The following is a 19,480-nucleotide window of genomic DNA, read 5'->3' as shown; positions in this document are numbered from 1 at the left end:
CGTACTGACCATGCAGAGCACTTGAGGATCGTATTGCAGATTTTGCGAGTTGAGCAGTTGTTTGCCAAGCTGTCGAAATGTGAATTCTGGTTAGATCGAGTTGTTTTCCTCGGTCATATTATTTCTGAAGATGGGATTTCTGTCGATCCCAGCAATGAATTGGCCTAGACCAACGTCAGTACCTGAGATCCGAAGCTTCATGGGTTTAGCGGGTTATTATCGCAGATTCATCAAGGGTTTCTTATCTATTGCCAAGCCAATTACCCAGCTGACTCAGAAGAATGCGCCTTTTGCCTGGACTTTAGATTGTGAGGCTAGCTTTGTTGATCTGAAGAGGAGACTGACCAGTGCTCCAATTCTTTCTATTTCGAAGGGTACTGGAGGTTTCACAGTCTATTGTGATGCTTCTAACCGAGGCTTAGGTTGCGTTCTTATGCAGCATAAGCATGTGATAGCTTATGCATCGAGGCAGCTGAAACCACACGAGACTCGTTATCCGGTTCATGATCTTGAACTAGCTGCGATTGTATTTGCTCTGAAGATCTGGCGTCACTATCTTTATGGTGAGTCTTTCGAGATCTTTTCTGATCATAAGAGTCTTAAGTACTTGTTTTCACAGGCAGAGCTGAATATGAGACAGAGAAGATGGTTAGATCTGTTGAAGGATTTTGACTGCGAAATCAAGTATTATACGGGAAAGTCAAATGCAGTTGCAGATGCCTTGAGCTGAAAGCTTTGTTCTCTATCTCTTTCGACTATCGGTGTTTCTCAGTTGATCGATGATTGTTGCACTTCTGGTTTAGAGTTTGAAACAGATAGGGAGACTATCAGAGTGTTTGCTATTCAAGCCGAGCCGGAGTTGTTTGTTGCAATCAGAGAAGCACAGAAGTCTGAGCCGAGCATTCAAGTTTCAGTAGAGAAAGTCAGATCGGGACATCAGTCTGAATTCCAGGTTAGAGATGATGTTTTGTTGGTGAATAACCGTATTGTTGTGCCTGATATTCCGGAGTTGAGACAGCGTATTCTCCGAGAGGCTCATTGCAGTCGGTTCAGCGTTCATCCTGGAGGTCGTAAGATGTACAACGATTTGAAGATTCAGTTCTGGTGGAAGAGAATGAAGAGCGACATCGCGAGGTTTGTATCTCGGTGTTTGAACTGTCAGCAAGTGAAAGCAGAGCGGAAACGACCGGGTGGTCTGTTGCACAGCCTATCTGTTCCTGAATGGAAATGAGATCACATTTCTATTAGCTTCGTCACGAAGCTACCTCGATTCGTTCGAGGATGCGATGCCATTTGGGTAGTAATCGACCGATTGACGAAGTTTGCATGTTTTATTCCTTATAGGATGACGTATCGTCACGATCAGATGGCTGAATTGTATGTTAGCAACGTTGTGAGATTGCATGGGATGCCGAAGTCGACCGTTTCAGACAGAGATCCTAGATTCACTTCGCACTTCTGGCATAGTCTTCAGGAGGCACTTGGTACTCGATTGCATCTGAGTATAGCTTATCATCCTCAGACGGATGGATAGTCAGAGCGGACTATTCAGACATTAGAGGATATGCTGCGAGCGGTAGTGCTAGACTTTGGCAATAGTTGGCAAGATTCTTTGCCTCTTGTCGAGTTTTCTTACAACAACAGCTTCCAAGCGAGTATCGGTATGGCGCCTTTTGAGGCTTTGTATGGCAAGAAGTGCCGATCTCCTTTGTTTTGGGATGACTTGTCCGAGTCACCAGATTTGGGACCAGATATGCTTCGAGATATGGCAGAACAGGTTAAGGTCATTCAGTCGAGAATGAGGTCCGCTCAGGATAAACAGGCTAAGTATGTGAACGTCAGGCATAAACCTCTGAGCTTCGAGCAAGGAGACCGTGTTTTCCTTAAGATTTCTCCGTTCAGGGGCACTCTTAGATTTGGGAAGAGAGGTATGTTATCTCCGAGATTCATCGGGCCGTACGAGATTCTCGAGAAGATAGGCGATCTTGCCTACAGACTTGCACTTCCTCTGTCTTTAACTGGTATTCACGACGTTTTTCACATCTCTATGCTGCGGAAGTATCATCCAGATCCTTCTCATATCCTTCAGCCTGACGAAGTCGAGTTAGACGAGACTCTGAGCTATTTTGAACGACCGATTCAGATCCTTGATCGGAAAGAAAAGCAACTCAGAACCAAGTTGATTCCGTTAGTGAAAGTGCAATGGAGCCGTCACGGTGTTGAGGAAGGGACTTGGGAGACAGAATCTGACATGAGACAGCGATTTCCGGAGTTGTTCGGATGACATGACTTCTTCTTACTATCTTTAGTTCTTTATTCTATCTTATGAGTTGTGGTTCTCGTTGATTTCGAGGACGAAATCTCTTCTTAGTTGGGGAAAATTGTAACACCCCGTTTTTATCTTAAATGAGTTTATTTGAGTTAATCGGAGATTTCAGAGTTCACAAGCCGATTTGATTTTGATCAGGGTCTTTTTTGCAAATTTTGGAAATTTCAGGGACTAAAACGCAAATTTAGAGTTTTATATATCATATACACTTAGAATTCATTTGAATAAGTATCTTATCCTTCCTCTCCTTCCCTTCCATCGGCTAAACTCCATTGAAGATGCCTCTTGGAGCTTTTGAGCTTCCAGAATTCAGTCCGAGCTCGATCCGACCGTTGGAAATTATTTCTGAAGGCAGTTTAGCGATCACGGCTGCGAGAGCTTCGTTCTATCGTAAGTTTTTCTACGATCAGATACATTCTAGTTTTTGGATATTGTTAGAATCATTCTAGATTCGAGTATGTTGTTCTCTACAGAGTTCTGATCGTTTATTATCTGTCGGTTTTGAATTTGAGCGACGTTCGGAATTGTTATGATTTTTGGAAGCCATTTTCAAAAATTGTGATTTGAGATTTGTTGGGATTGACTTGTTTTGGTTGTCTTAGCATTGTTATGAGGTTATATCAGTATTGAACTGCTGTCTGCGTTTCCGGTTTGTTCAGTTTATAGCCGTTATGCCGTCGGTTTGAGTTTTGGAGATTTGAACCATTTTTGAAGTTGTTGAACTCGAATTGTAAGTTAATCTTGGTTATTGATCTTGTATTTCATCTGGACAGGTTCGTTTGGAGTTTGTCAAGCCAGAGTTAACAGAGTTTTGTTCGTCAAGAGTTGGACGAAGATCGGTAAAGAGTTTTCTTTGAACCGTCGTTGTTTTTAGGTTGTATATATGTTGATACAATCTTTTGTTGTAGCGTTTCCAGAGTTGGAGCTACTTACCTTGAAAGGTAAAAGCAGTCATCGTCGCGGGATAGCATACTCGAGACAGTTGGTTCTCGAGTTTTCCCTTTCAAATCACATATTGCATCAATACTTGTTCTAGCATGTGGAACTTGTATTTGTTGGTTGATTGAGTTTCGTTATGTGACTTTTGCTTATATTTATGCTATGCATTCATCTTGAGCCTACTTTGTTTACAGCGGGCAGAACCGCCCTTTTCGTTTTAGACGTTTGGGAACTATGATTGAGTGGCCTAGGTCGTAGTCCTTTTGCCTAGTGCTAGTATACTCATTATGGTTGCTCAAAGTCTAGAGGAGTGGGATACGTCGCACCACCTCGATTGGGAGAGTCGGTGAGTTGTTACGTGATCTCATCCTCGGGATCCCAAAAGCACAGCAGCAATCCCTCATTTATCAAATTTGATAACCCGTTTTAAAGACATGCATTCATTACGTTAACATTGATTACTTGTTACCTTGAAAGCATGTTTATTGAATTTATTACTTGCTATGTTGCTTTTACTGGGATTATCTTTCTCACCGGTTATCCGGCTGTTGCTTTGTTTTGTATGTGTACTTGGAAACAGGTGGGGCAGGACCAAGTCAGCGTAGGCCTGGCTAGCAGCAAGAGGGAGAGCTAGTAGTGAGACTCGGTTTAGAAAGTCGTGTCAGCATGTCTACCTAGTTGTATTGGAACATGTTTAGATATTGAACTTCGTTTTGTTGTTGTATTGATTATGCGAGCTGTGTTTAAAGATTGTCGTTACAATCCATTACTTTTGAGTGGTTGTGTAACCCTAGAACTTCATGTATTAGTTGGAGAACTTGTGATTGCAATGCATGATATTATTTTGTGGGTTTTGGACTCAAGTTTCTAGCATGAATTCTGTTTTTTTTTCCCTGTTTCTGTCGCCGCTCGATCGGTAGAATATCACCGATCGAGCGAGGGCAAGCGTTGCAGTTCTCTGTTTTAAATTTTGTGGCTCGCTTGATCCGCAAGATCTTGCGGATCGAGCGAGGGCTGGTTTTCTCGAGCAGAACCTTTTAAGTTTTTGGCTCGCTCGATCGGTAAGATCTTATCGATCGAGCGGAGCACTGTTTCAAAAAAAAAAAATTCTTTTTGCTTTGATTATTGGATATTAGTTTGGACTAATTGTTGTTTAATTACCGAGATTAGATGTTTAGAATCGAGGTCTCACCTTAAGCCATTTCGCAGGATTTTTAGATTCGGTCACAAAGGTAAGCTATCTCCTAAGTTTATTGGTCCATTTGAAATTCTGGAAAGTGTTGGAGATATGGCTTACAGGTTGGCGTTACCACCGTATTTGTCAAAAATCCATGACGTGTTCCATGTTTCACTGTTACGATGGTATGTGGCGGACGAGTCTCATATCTTACAACCGTCTGAGGTACAGTTGAACTCGGATTTGACATACGTGGAGAGACCTTTGCGTATCATAGGTCATAAGGATAAGGTGTTACGCAACAAGACCTTTCCTCTTGTTCTAGTTCAGTGGCAACGTCGAGGCACTGAGGAGGCCACTTGAGAACTTGAGAGTCGTATGCGTAAAGATTATCCAGAGTTATTTTGAATTGTTGTATTTTCAGATTGTAACTTGTAAAATGAATCAGTTTGAATAAAAGATGTTTATTCAGTGTTTTACTGCATTCAGTACTTCAAATTGTTCGAGGATGAAATATCTTAAGTAGGGGGAGAATGTAGTAGTCCGGTTCCGTTTTACAAGATTAAGTGATTTTAAACATGTTAGAACATGACATATAATTTTAAAAGTGTCAAAACATGTTTAAGGAGTCTTTATTTGGTAAAAATAAGTGGAAAATCAGATCCGGAACGTCCGAAAATGGTGGGGTAGGTCCCGGGGGTCTTGGGGGCCCAAAACCAGTTCGGAAACATGAGAAACAGTTCGGAGCTTCCGGGCAGATCGGAGCTTCCAATCCGAGATCGGAGCTTCCGATCTCAACCAGAAACAGGTGTCAAGGAGATTTAAACACGTGGCCAGATGCAGGAGATCGGAGCTTCCGATCTCGGCCGTCCAAAACGTGGCAAACATGAACCGATCGGAGCTTCCGATCAGGTGATCGGAGCTTCCGATCATGGCCTATAAATAAGGGTTCCGAGGGCCACAATTTCACACCAATCTCACATCTTCTCTCTCGGTTTTAGAGTATTCTAGGTGTTTTAGGGGTGATTCTAGCCTTCCTAGGATTGGTCCGGACGTTGGCGAGGCGCTCCAGGGTTACGGTGGAGTGGTGCCCAAGTTCTGGGGCAATCGTCATCAGTGGGCTGACGACGGACGCAGGTATAGCTCTGGCTCCTTATAGTAAATAGGGAGTATGCTATAGCGTAGTTAAGGCTTTTAGAATAAAGTGGTAATGCATGAGTACTTTGCATTGTAGTGCGAACTGTAGGCTTGGACATAGTGCTGGTCTAGCTTGCCTAGTGTATGAGGCACGGAAGTATTATTCGAGATATCCAGATTGAGTATGAATGTATTATGTGTTTGCATGGATTATGTGATTGCATGTTTTATATGCCTTTATATATACAGCATGTCATGACTGTATGTTGCATACATGAGCATATTGAGCTTTTACCTTAGAGGTAGCCTGTAGTAGGACGCTCACCCTACGAGTTTGTGGATGGTTGGATACGTAAGTCTTGTGTCAGTTCACCTTATGGTTGGACACATGTACTAGTATCAGGTCACCATTATCCACTGGGTATATGAGCCACCTCCTGATGCGACGGCGCAGCGTGCTATATACCCTGGGCCCGGTCTATGAGCTTTTTTCTTGACCTGAGAGTCTTGGTACCCAGTTCACTTGCATACATGCACACATAACATCGTATACTCATACTCTCGTACTGAGCTTATCATGCTCAAGTCTCATATTTTGTTGTATCTGGACACCCTATTCCATGGGGCAGGTCTGCGGCTGGACGATGCGGGTGGTTCCAGGAGAGCTTAGGCGATGGAGGACCAGCAGGGTTATTGTCTAAGCTTTTGTTTCAGTTGTATTTGGGTTAATACACTTGTTTTATTCGATATGGTTGTAAACAATATTTTTATTATTGTTTAAGTTTCCGCTGTTATTTCTGATATTTTATTTGATTAAGTTAAATGCATGCTTAAGCTTCTGATTAGTAGGTGATCACGGTGCGGGTCACTACAATAATTATCTTTGTGTTATTTACTTTTACTTCTAGTTAATTATTCTGCTGCATAGTGTTATTGTGAAGTGTTGACAACACTGAAAGATAACACACACTCAAAAAATTTTCTGGTATTTCTGTGATTTCATACTGTCCAAACCTTACATTTGGCGTCAGAGACATTCACTTGAAGATACTAAGTGTGATTCTGTTTTTGTGTTTGACAGGACATCACAATGGAGATACCTTACTCAGGAACTGCTCAACATCCTCCAATCTTGGATGGATCCAACTATTCTAACTGGAAAGTTAGGATGCGTGTCTACATCAAATCGATTGATGAAAAGGCATGGCAGCGTGTGCTACAAGGATGGAATCCACCAAGGAGAACTGATGGAGAATGAGATTTTCTCCTCAAACCAAAAACGGAATGGAATGCCGATGAGACTGCTGCTTCGAATATGAACAACAAAGCTCTTAATGCTATATTTACTTCTCTTGATTCTAATATGTTTTCATTGGTCACTAACTGTGTATGTGCTAAACAGGCTTGGGAAAAACTTCAAATGCACTGTGAAGGATCAGATAGTGTGCGTCGAACCAAAAAAAAGATTCTCACTACTTAGTTTGAAAATCTGAGAATGGAAGAAAGTGAGACAATTGATGATTATGAACGCCGCTTGAGGAAGATCGAGAATGAGACAATTGATCTTGGTGATGCTATTTCAAACGAACGATTAGTAATCAAAGTTTTGAGATCACTGCCTAAAAAATTTCAAATGAAGATTTGTGCAATTGATGAATCTAAAGACACATCAATTCTGGGATTGGATGAATTGATGAGTTCACTTCGAACATATGAGTTAGAGATGAATTTTGGAAAAAAGGACAAATGTAAGTCTATTGCACTTCAAGTTTCTAATGACTCATACAATGATTTTGTTGATCTGACACATGGAGTCAACGAGTCTGACTTAGAAGATGATTCTATTGCCCTACTTACCAAACAATTTGGTAATTATTTGAAGAGAATGAGAGATTATAAGAAACCTGGTCAGAAACCCAAAGTTTTGAATGCTCCTGCTGTCGGAAAACCATTAAGGATTTGCGGACCAGAACAGAATATCATCCATTCAAAGAGTCAAAATCACTTTCAGAAAGAAGGAAAAACAATGTCTATCTCAAAGAAGTTTGAGTCTGTGAAGTGTCATGAGTGCACAGGATTTGGTCACTTTGCTAATGAGTGTCCAACCAGACTTCGCAAAGGGATGTGTGCTTCCCTAAGTGATGATGAAGGTGAGGAAGGAACAGAACAAGGAGAAGAAGAGACTCACAATGCACTTTCAGTTTTGGTGCTGCAGAAGAAACATAGTGTTGTCACAGGTGTCACAATACTTGGTCACAACACTGACCAAAAAGTACTTTGTTTGAATGTATCTATTTCTGGAGACTCAAATCAGGAAGCTGGTGAAGTAGAACTTTCTTGGGATAATGCTCAGAAGATGTATGAAGAATTGTATAATGACTGGATATTAAGGAATAAGACAAATTCTGCTTTAACAAAGAAGAACAGTGATCTGAAAGCTTCAGTGGCTAGACTTGAAGTTGTTCTGAGCAAGAAGGATTTAGAACTAGGCAAGGTCAAAGAAGGGCTTGGAAGAGCCAATGCAACTCTCGCAAAGTATAATTCAAGCAAGACCAAGTTGGATTCAATTCTGATGATGGGAAAAGATGATAGAGCTGGTCTAGGATTTTATAATAGCAAGTTTGAAGTTGGGGAGTCATCAAAAACTATTTTTGTCAAAGAGAACAGTAAATCTGCTAGCGTTCCTATTGCAATTCCAAAGGAAAAACCAATTCCATTGAAGGCACAAGCTCATGTTCAGAAAAAAAAAAATCAAAGGAAGCGTAGGTTTGTTTGTCATTACTGTCACAAGCAAGGTCACATCAAGCCTTACTGTAGTGACCCTGCATGGAATCACCTACTAACTGGCAACTAATAGCATGCATTAAACTTAATACCACAATATATGGAACAGAGTAAAACGTGCGGAAACATAATCCATAATTTACATATCAGTTTAGTAAATAATCCAGGCTTAATACTGTAGTGATACAACCAAATTGAAAACTTAAACATTATACAGCTATATCGAATCCTGTATAATAAAATCCTCAAGGCTCCTGCTCCCTAGTCCTGCTTTGAAATACCAGCTCCGTCCATCTTGCGACCTGCCCCATGAAATAGGGTGTCCAAGATAACAACTAGGACGTGAGCGCTAACGCCCAGTACATAGACATGAGTAAACATATGTATATAATGCATGCAACATGATGACTGGTACAGGGTCATCTGAAAATTCATGCTCAGAACCGGAGCCATATGAGTGCTGCCACCGCACGGATCAACCTCTGGGTGCAACCACACTCGTCTAGTACACCAGAGTAGACAGACATAAATGCCCCCGCCGTCGCGGTACTCTCAGTGACAGACTATCGAGTATAGAGCTGAGCGGCTCTATAATCAGGTATAACAAGGTATAGGCTCAACATGTATATGCACATGACATATGAGTATAGAAAACGGTAAATCATACATCATGCCATATAATAATGCCAAATAAATGCAACATATAAACATGTATACTCGCTGGCAATCTCAGTCAATGTGTACGTACCTCAAGGCTAGTTCAAGTAAAGTAGGATCCTAGGTTCCAAGCCTATATTCAAAAGTTCACCGTATCACTACATAAATTCTATAAGCCTAAGCTAATAAGTACTCCCAAAACTTAAATACATTCCCGAACCATACCTTCGTCCGTAGTTAGCCCTTTGGAGTCGCTAGTCCCGGATGACTATAACCACACCTTGGTTATTCCAGAACCTCTATTATAACCGATAGGGCCCTCAAGTGTATATCTCACACTATATAACTGTAGAAGGAAACTCGGGAATTCGTATTTGAAAATGAACTCTGAAAGGCCCTATTTATAGCCAAATTTCTTGGCCAGGATCGGAATTTCCGATTTCGGAATCGGAGCTTCCGATCCAGCTCATTGCGTGCATGTCTGCCACGCCAGGATCGGAACTTCTGATCTACGATCGGAGCTTCCGATCTGCTCTATGATCGACACTTGTCAAAACTCGCGACTGAGTCATCGATCATTTCTGGCAGCTGGGGATCGGAACTTCCGTTCCAGGATCGGAGCTTCCGTTCCGATCGGAGCTTACTATCCAGGATCAGAGCTTACTATCTGGGATCTGGGATCGGAGCTTACTATCTGGGATCGGAGCTTACTATCCGGCCCAAAATTAAAAAGCCCAAATTTTACTTCTGAAGTCCAATAACACTCCAAAATTGGTTAAATATCAACCCTTAATCATTTTTAACATATTATTATCTTAAAATGGTATCTGGGTTACTACATTCTCCCCACCTTTAGATATTTCGTCCCTGAAATAACATCTAAAGACAATAAAGATAACAATATGAAACATCAAACCATGAATTATTACAACAACTGTAAGTACATCTTACATGGTAATCAAAAATACAAAGCAAACAACTCAGGATATTCTGCTCGCATACGACTCTCAATTTCCCAAGTTGCTTCTTCAACGCCTCGGCGCTGCCACTGTACCATCACAAGTGGTATAGTCTTGTTCCGAAGAACTTTCTCCTTCCTGTCTAGGATACGGATTGGTCGTTCAACAAAAGACAGATCTGGCTCTAGCTGAATATCAGTAGACTGAATCACATGAGATTCATCAGCTATGTACTGTCGAAGTAACGACACATGAAAAACATTGTGTATACTGGAAAGATTTGGCGGTAAAGCCAAACGATATGCAACATCTCCGATCTTCTCCAGTATCTGGAAAGGCCCAATGAAACGAGGAGACAACTTGCCTTTCACGCCGAATCTCATCACCTTTCTGAAAGGTGATACTCGGAGAAATACATATTCACCAGGCTCAAACTGAAGTGGCCTGCGGCGAATATTAGCATAACTGGCTTGTCTATCTTGAGAAACTTTGATCCTATGCTTGTTCAAATCTACCTTGTCTACAATCTGCTGCACCAATTCAGGACCCTCGACTTGTCGTTCCCCGACTTCATCCCAGAATAACGGAGTACGACACCGTCGACCGTACAATGCCTCGAAAGGTGCCATATCAATACTACGATGATAACTGTTATTGTAGGAAAATTCGATCAAGGGTAACTGATCTGCCAAGATAAGCCAAAATCCATGACAGAAGAATGTAGCATATCCTCCAGCGTACGAATCGTCCGCTCTGACTGCCCATCAGTCTCCGGATGATATGCAGTGCTCAAACTCAAAGTGGTACCCAACGCTTCCTGAAAACTACCCCAAAATCGTGAGGTAAATCGCGGGTCTCTATCACTGACTATGCTCACTGGAATCCCATGTAATCGCACTATCTCCTGGATATATAAACGTGCCATGCGATCATAAGAATATTCCCGGTTATAAGGAATAAAGTGTGCTGATTTTGTCAAACGGTCAACGACAACCCAGATAGCATCACACTGATGTGACGTCATAGGCAAGTGGGTAAGTGGGTAACAAAGTCCATAGTCACATGCTCCCACTTCCATTCGGGAATCTCAAGATTCTGCAGTAACCCACCTGGTCGTCGATGTTCAGCCTTGACCTGTTGACAAACCAAACATCTCGAAACAAATTGATACACACTCCTCTTCATCCCTTTCCACCAGAATCTAGTTCGCAAGTCCTTATACATTTTCATACTTCCAGGATGAACTGATAATCGACTCCTGTGAGCTTGAGATAGAATATCATTCCTGAGCTCCGCAACATTAGGTACAACCACTCTATTGGATAGGCAGAATAAACCATCTGCCTGAAAATGGAATCCAGATGTATTAACTCCATTGGCTAGACGTGCCAATCGCTGAGTCTTAACATCAGATATCTGAGCATCTCTGATCCGAGAATACAATGCTGGCTCAGATAGAATAGTATACAAACGAATCCCATTCCTCCCTTTCTTGTGCTTGAGCGTAAAACTCAATGAACAGTACTCTTGAATCATATGAGATATTTCATTAGTCTGAAGTGCAGATAGTCTCACCTGCCGACTCAAGGCATCAGCAGTAAGATTAGCAGAACCTGGATGATATTTTATTTCACAATCATAATCCTTTAGGAGATCCATCCAGCGTCTCTGTCGCATATTCAACTCTTCCTGAGTGAATAAATACTTCAAACTCTTGTGATCCGTAAATATCTCAAATTTCTCGCCATAAAGATAATGTCTCCAAATTTTGAGCGCAAATACAATGGCGGCTAACTCGAGATCATGCACTAGATAGTTATTCTCATGCGTCTTCAACTGTCGAGAAGCATAGGCAATAACATGTCCATGTTGTGTCAACACACATCCCAACCCCTGACCAGAGGCATCAGTATAAACAACATAACCTCCTGATCCAGAAGGTAGAGCTAGCACAGGTGCAGTAGTAAGACGTCTACGCAGCTCGTGAAACGACTCCTCACAATCCGAGGACCAAATGAAGGTAACATCTTTCCGAGTAAGCTGAGTCAAAGGCCTGGCCAACTGTGAAAAATTCTCGATGAACCGACGGTAATATCCCGCTAGACCCAAGAAACTACGAATCTCAGCAACCGTCGTCGGTCGAGACCAGTTCAGCACTGCCTCTATCTTACTAGGATCAACAGATATCCATTCATTAGAAATCACATGACCGAGAAACACTACTCGATCAAGCCAGAATTCACACTTGCTCAATTTCGCATACAGCTGCTTATCTCGTAACGTCTGTAAAACAATCCTTAGATGCTGTGCATGCTCATCCTTGTCATGAGAATAGACAAGAATATCATCAATGAAGACGATGACAAATCTATCCAGATATTCTCGAAATATCCGATTCATCAGATTCATAAAGACTGCCGGTGCATTCATGAAACCGAATGGCATCACCAGAAATTCATAATGCCCGTATCTGGTTCTGAAAGCAGTCGTAGATATATCTGAGTCTCGTACCCGCATCTGGTGGTATCTAGATCTCAGATCTATCTTTGAATAAACAGAAGTACCTTGTAGTTAATCGAACAGATCATCAATCCGCGGCAAAGGATACTTATTCTTGATGGTGACACGATTCAACTGCCTGTAATCAATACATAATCGCATCGATCCATCCTTTTTCTTGACAAACAAAACAGGTGCTCCCCACGGAGAAACACTCGGACGAATATATCCCTTATCAAGCAGATCTTGCAACTGCTGTTTCAATTCCATCATCTCTGACGGTGCCAGACGATAAGGTGCTCGGGATATAGGCGTAGTTCCTGGTACTAGATCAATACCAAATTCAACCTCTCGAACCGGAGGAAAACCAGGAATCTCATCAGGGAATACGTCAGGAAACTCGCTGACAATCGGTAGCTGATCAATACCCGGACTACTCGCAGACATATCAACCGCATAGATGAAGTAGCCCTCCCCACCTGACTCCAAGACATGACATGCCTTCAGAGCCGAAACAAGTGGCATTGGAGGTCGCGCACCCTCACCATAAAAGTACCAGCTATCACCCTCAACGGGATGAAACTGTACCAGACATTGATAACAATCCACAGTAGCGTGATACAAAGTCAGCATATCTATTCCCAAAATACAGTCAAAATCTGCCATCGCTAATATCATCAAATTAGCTATTAACACATTACCCTCAAACTCCAGAAGGCAACCCATCACTAGACGCTTAGTTACTATCTCTTACTCCAACGGAGTAGATACAACTAAATCCATATCTAATGATACATAAGGTAATCTATGTCTCTTAACAAAGCGACTAGAAATAAAGGAATGCGATGCTCCAGTATCAATTAATACAAGTGCAGGAATACCACATAACAAGAAGTTACCTGCCAACATGCGATCGCTTCCCTCAGTAGCCTGCTCCTGAGACAGAGCAAACACCTGCCCTTGAGTCTGGGGACGAAAACCAGAAGAACTCTGTGGTGCTGGCTGCTGACGTGGAAAAGTAGAAGCCTGAGATCCAACCTGGGATCCCGATCCACTAGCAGAACCCATACGCTGAGGACAATCTCTGCTCCTGAGACAGAGCAAACACCTGCCCTTGAGTCTGGGGACGAAAACCAGAAGAACTCTGTGGTGCTGGCTGCTGACGTGGAAAAGTAGAAGCCTGAGATCCAACCTGGGATCCCGATCCACTAGCAGAACCCATACGCTGAGGACAATCTCTCCGCAGATGTCCCTGCTGACCAAAAATATAACACGCCCCAGTAGCTCTCCGACATGAAGCTACAGGATGCTTCCCACCACAGTGGCTACAAAACTCCTCCTTCTTCTTCTTCTTCCCAAAGAGGAATGTACCTCGTGAACCAAGAGAACCAGACGAAGTAGTAGGAGTAGAAGAAGACGTAGGTACAGATGGCACAACAGATTGAGCTCGAGGCTCAACAAATCCACTAGGCTGTGCTGGCATCATCAACTGTCCACGCCTGTTGCTGGTCTCCACAAGACGGCAACGGTTCACCAAAGTCTCATAAGACACCGGGTCATAGAGTAGATATCTTGGTTCAAACCTTGTAGAAAGATATCATACTTCGATGCATCACTCTCATTAATATGAGGACTGAAAGGTAGCAGATCAAGAAATCGTTGCTGATATTGATCAATAGTCATTGATCCTTGCCTCAAAGTAAGCAACTCCATAGATCGTGCTTGGCGAACAGCCGGAGGAAAATATAATTTCTGAAACTCCCGACCCCCAAGTCACCTGTCCTCTCTCAGTACGTGCCTGAGCAGCTTTGGCATCCCACCAAAAACGTGCTCGATCCTCTAGAACGAATTCCAGAACTTCCAATTTATGCTCCTCAATACACTCGAAAGCTCGGAACGTGCTCTCAAGTTTAGACATCCAGCTTCTAGCTTGTTCAGGATTCTCGCCTCCCACTAAGGGTTTCGGTCCTACCTGCATAAACTTATTAATAGTATAGCGACGTCGATCCTCATGAGGACGATGTTGATCATCCTGATGATGATGGCGACGATGGTGATGACCACCTCCCTGGCCAACACTACCGTGACTCTCGTCAGCCATATCCTGAAAAGAATTGCACATTAAAATCCCAAATGCGCAAGAATTACTCAAGACTAAACTAATCCCAAGTACTAATCCCAAAATCTATGCATGCTCTGATACCAAAAATGTAGTGACCCTGCATGGAATCACCTACTAACTGGCAACTAATAACATGCATTAAACTTAATACCACAATATATGGAACAGAGTAAAACGTGCGGAAACATAATCCATAATTTACATATCAGTTTAGTAAATAATCCAGGCTTAATACTGTAGTGATACAACCAAATCGAAAACTTAAACATTATACAGCTATATCGAATCCTGTATAATAAAATCCTCAAGGCTCCTGCTCCCTAGTCCTGCTTTGAACTACCAGCTCCGTCCATCCTGCGACCTGCCCCATGAAATAGTGTGTCCAAGATAACAACTAGGACGTGAGCGCTAACGCCCAGTACATAGACATGAGTAAACATATGTATATAATGCATGCAACATGATGACTGGTACAGGGTCATCTGAAAAGTCATGCTCAGAACCGGCGCCATATGAGTGCTGCCACCGCACGGATCAACCTCTGGGTGCAACCACACTCGTCTAGTACACCATAGTAGACAGACATAAATGCCCCCGCCGTCGCGATACTCTCAGTGATAGACTATCGAGTATAGAGCTGAGCGGCTCTATAATCAGGTATAACAAGGTATAGGCTCAACATGTATATGCACATAACATATGAGTATAGAAAATGGTAAATCATACATCATGCCATATAATAATGCCAAATAAATGCAACATATAAACATGTATACTCGCTGGCAATCTCAGTCAATGTGTACGTACCTCTAGGCTAGTTCAAGTAAAGTAGGAACCTAGGTTCCAAGCCTATATTCAAAAGTTCACCGTATCACTACATAAATTCTATAAGACTTAACTAAGCTAATAAGTACTCCCAAAACTTAAAAACATTCCCGAACCATACCTTCGTCCGTAGTTAGCCCTTTGGAGTCGCTAGTCCCGGATGACTATAACCACACCTTGGTTATTCCAGAACCTCTATTATAACCGATAGGGCCCTCAAGTGTATATCTCACACTATATAACTGTAGAAGGAAACTCGGGAATTCGTATTTGAAAATGAACTCTGAACGGACCTATTTATAGCCAAATTTCTCGGCCAGGATCGAAACTTCCGATTTCGGAATCGGAGCTTCCGATCCAGCTCATTGCGTGCATGTCTGCCACGCCAGGATTGGAACTTCCAATCTACGATCGGAGCTTCCGATCTGCTCTATGATCGACACTTGCCAAAACTCGCGACTGAGTCATCGATCATTTCTGGCAGCTGGGGATCGGAACTTCCGTTCCGATCGGAGCTTACTATCCAGGATCGGAGCTTACTATCTGGGATCGGAGCTTACTATCCGGCCCAAAATTAAAAAGCCCAAATTTTACTTCTGAAGTCCAATAACACTTCGAAATTGGTTAAATATCAACCCTTAATCATGTTTAACATATTATTATCTTAAAATGGTATCTGGGTTACTACACTTACTATTTCAAACTCAGGTATGACTATATGTACTGGAATTCCAGGCAAGAACTGTCATCAGTGTTGCCAACACTGAACCAGAACACTTCTAGGAGGAAAAATACTGAGAAAAAGGTTTGGGTACCAAAAGCTAAATTCAGTTGTAATGTTGTTTATACTTCCTTAAAAACTAATGTTGCAGGTCATTGGTACTTCGACAGTGGCAGTTCACGCCACATGACAGGATTGAAGAAGTATATTTCTGAATATTGTTGAACAGGATAAAGAAAAAGTGACTTATGGAGGAGGAGCCAATGGAAAGATTGTTGGAAAAGGCACTTTGAATGTAGAAGGACTGCCTAAGATTCACAATGTTCTACATGTTGAAGGATTAAATGATAATATTATTAGCATTAGCCAACTCTGTGATGATGATCTTTATGTTAAATTTGATAAGAATGTATGTCAAGTTTTTGATAAAAGTAATTCGTGTGTTTTGACAGGGTCTAGATCATCGGACAACTGTTATCAACTTGGAGAGGAAATTGCTTGCAAATTCACCAAGGTTGATGATTTGAATTTATGGCATCAAAAGTTGGGACATGCCAACTTCAAAGCATTGAAGAAATTGAGCCAGTATGATGTTGTACATGGGATGCCAAATCTAACTTCTGGAGTTCCATATGTGTGTGGAGACTGTCAAAAAGGTAAGCAAACTCGTGTGTCACATCCAGTGCTACAACACTGTGGGACAACACGATGTCTTGAACTCCTACACATGGACTTAATGGGACCTATAGAGGTTGAAAGCTGTGGAGGTAAGAGATATTCATTTGTGTGTGTTGATGACTTTTCAAGGTACTCATGGGTAAGTTTTCTAAGAGAAAAGTCTGAGACATTCGAAGCCTTCAAAAAGTTGATAAAACAGATTACTAACTTGTATTCTTTGAAGGTTATTAGGATTCGAACTGACCATGGGAAGGAATTTGAAAACTCATTGTTTGATCAATTCTGTGAAAAGGAAGGTATATCACATGAATATTCAGCACCTAAGACACCTCAGCAGAATGGCATTGCCGAAAGAAAAAAACAGAACTGTTGCGTGTTTTTCGCTCGCAAGCGCACGATGTCAAGTTATAATATAGGAATTAAGTCCAAGTCGATCCCACGGAGAATGAATAAATGATATTATATCAAATATTTGTAACTAATAAAATCTTAATCCTATGTAGAGCTACGAAATTGATTTGATTTTTATAAAACTAAAATTTTCAAGAACAAAACTAAATAACCACGAGTTCACGAGAGTAAAATTAAATAAGCGATGAATGCTAGAGGTTCGACTTCACTTGACTGTCCACACAATTTATTTCTAATGATTGTTCAATTATTAATTCTTCTAGTTTATTAGCCAAGAATCCCTATTATTTTTTTTTTAATACCTCTCTCGAGTGTCAAGCAGAAATTCGTATTCAATAACAAACTCAATATCTCAATAGCCGTCTTATCCTCTGAAAACTCCCTAAAAACCCTCGTATCCTCAAAATAAGCCTTAAAATCCTTTCTTAAACTCGATCAGAAACTTTCCAAATTTTAGGATTGCGTAGCGCTGGAGCGCTAATCATCGGCGCTAGAGCGCCCGTCATTTTCTTCCAACAGCGCTGGAGCACTGTATATGTAGCGCTGGAGTGCTATTTCCTCGACTTTTCACCCTTCGAAAGAATCCGTGTAGCGCTGGAGCGCTTGTCTTGTAGCGCTGGAGCGCTAATCTGAGAACTTTTATTTCTTTGTTCTTCAACTCTTTTTCACTTCTTTTTCACTTCTTTTGACCAACTAAAATGAATAACACTCAAATTCCTGCAAACAACACAAACAAGAAGAGAAATGCATAATATCGCTCAAAACACAACAAAAGCCAAGCTAATTCATATAAAATATAAGTGTAAAAATTGCACTTATCAAATCCCCCAAACTTGAACTTTTGCTAGTCCCGAGCAAAACAAAACAAAACAAAACAAACAAAATACTAAGACACACAAGGAATTAAAAACACACAAAAAAGCAGTAAAACTAAAATAACCCAACTGACCTCAGATGTTCAGCAATTAATCCATGTGTAGCTAATTTTCTCAAGAGTTCTCTTGTGTGTGTGATTAGCCAATATTGTCTACCCACCTAACTTTCAATCAAATCATGCAATCAGTAAGCCTCAAAGAATCATTAACCCCGCTCTCTAGTTTCAACACACTTTCTACCAAGTTCAACCGTTACTCACAAAGATCAACAGGACTTATCAGGTAGTTCTATTAGGCAATCACTTTTTATAGCAGAGAAGTATCCAGTATAGATATTCAATGTAAGCATATAGGATTCAAGTAAAGGGAATTGGATATTTATAATTTTCTGCGGTATTGAGTAGGCTAGGTTTATCATTTGCAGGGCATTGTCAGACATTTGTCTGACTCCTCTACTCCATACATTCTACACCTTTTTGCATTTTCTTTGGACTCGAATTTCAATCCATTTTCAATGCCTCCCCTCACCTTACATTCTCCATATTTTTCTATCTTTTCTTGCTTTTTTTTTTCTTTCTTTTTCATCCAATTGGATTTTTGGCTTTTCTTTCAGTTTTGGATTTTTATTTTTTTTTTTCCGCAAGGCTACAAATGAAAGACAAACAAATCAAAGGCTTGCAGGCTCAAAAAACAAAGTTGCCTAAATCATTTATCTGTTTGTAAAAATCTACCTCAGTTTCGAGTATGTATCACCAAAGTTAAGAATCAAATCAGCTAATCTTCTCACAAAATTCACACAATTTTCTCTACTTATCAGGAGTATCGACAGTCAAGGCTATAGTGCAGAAAAAGTGAGAACTCAAGATCCAATGTCGCCAATACTAGATTATATTTTCATTTTCTTTTCTTTTTTTTATCAACTTCATCATCATAGGCCATTTTTCTTTTTCTTTTCTCATTTTACACATTTTTGTTTTTGTTTTCTCAAATAAACAACCACACAAACGAACACAGACAACATAAAAAAAATGACAAACTGAACAATAAAACTGACACAAAACAAAACAAGCAAAAACATAATATAAACGAGAAAACTAAAAACACAGATGCAGGAACTAGTGACTAATTTAGCATGCAACAACCCATCAAACTCGCAACTCAACTTCGCTTCAGCTTCAACAACAATCCATTCAACAAACAGCTCATCAAAACTCATCTAAAATAACAAACAACATCCCCCCAAACTCAGATATGTGCATTGTCCTCAATGTGCAATATCAATAAAAACAAGGAACAAACACATACCTACGACAATGACCATCAGTGGTCATCGTCCATGTCGTCATCCCGAGGGGGCCAAGTAGGAG

The 19,480-nt window shown here is 41.1% G+C and overlaps 1 protein-coding gene across 1 annotated transcript; it reads left to right on the top strand.

Moving 5' to 3' along the window:
• The first annotated feature begins 7,077 nt into the window (after window positions 1-7,077).
• LOC140888919 (uncharacterized) lies at window positions 7,078-17,871 on the top strand. Its single transcript, XM_073296620.1, has 6 exons — window positions 7,078-8,316; window positions 16,379-16,558; window positions 16,694-16,805; window positions 16,899-16,966; window positions 17,051-17,123; window positions 17,696-17,871. The coding sequence occupies exons 1-6, from the start codon at window positions 7,078-7,080 to the stop codon at window positions 17,869-17,871; spliced, it is 1,848 nt and encodes a 615-aa protein (XP_073152721.1).
• The last annotated feature ends 1,609 nt before the right edge of the window (window positions 17,872-19,480 follow it).

Source organism: Henckelia pumila, chromosome 3 (genome assembly GCF_033568475.1).
Source record: "Henckelia pumila isolate YLH828 chromosome 3, ASM3356847v2, whole genome shotgun sequence".
In the NCBI taxonomy this organism is placed as follows: Eukaryota; Viridiplantae; Streptophyta; class Magnoliopsida; order Lamiales; family Gesneriaceae; genus Henckelia; species Henckelia pumila.
The sequence above is the reverse complement of the archived record's forward strand: the minus strand, read 5'-3'. Positions and strand labels throughout refer to the sequence as shown.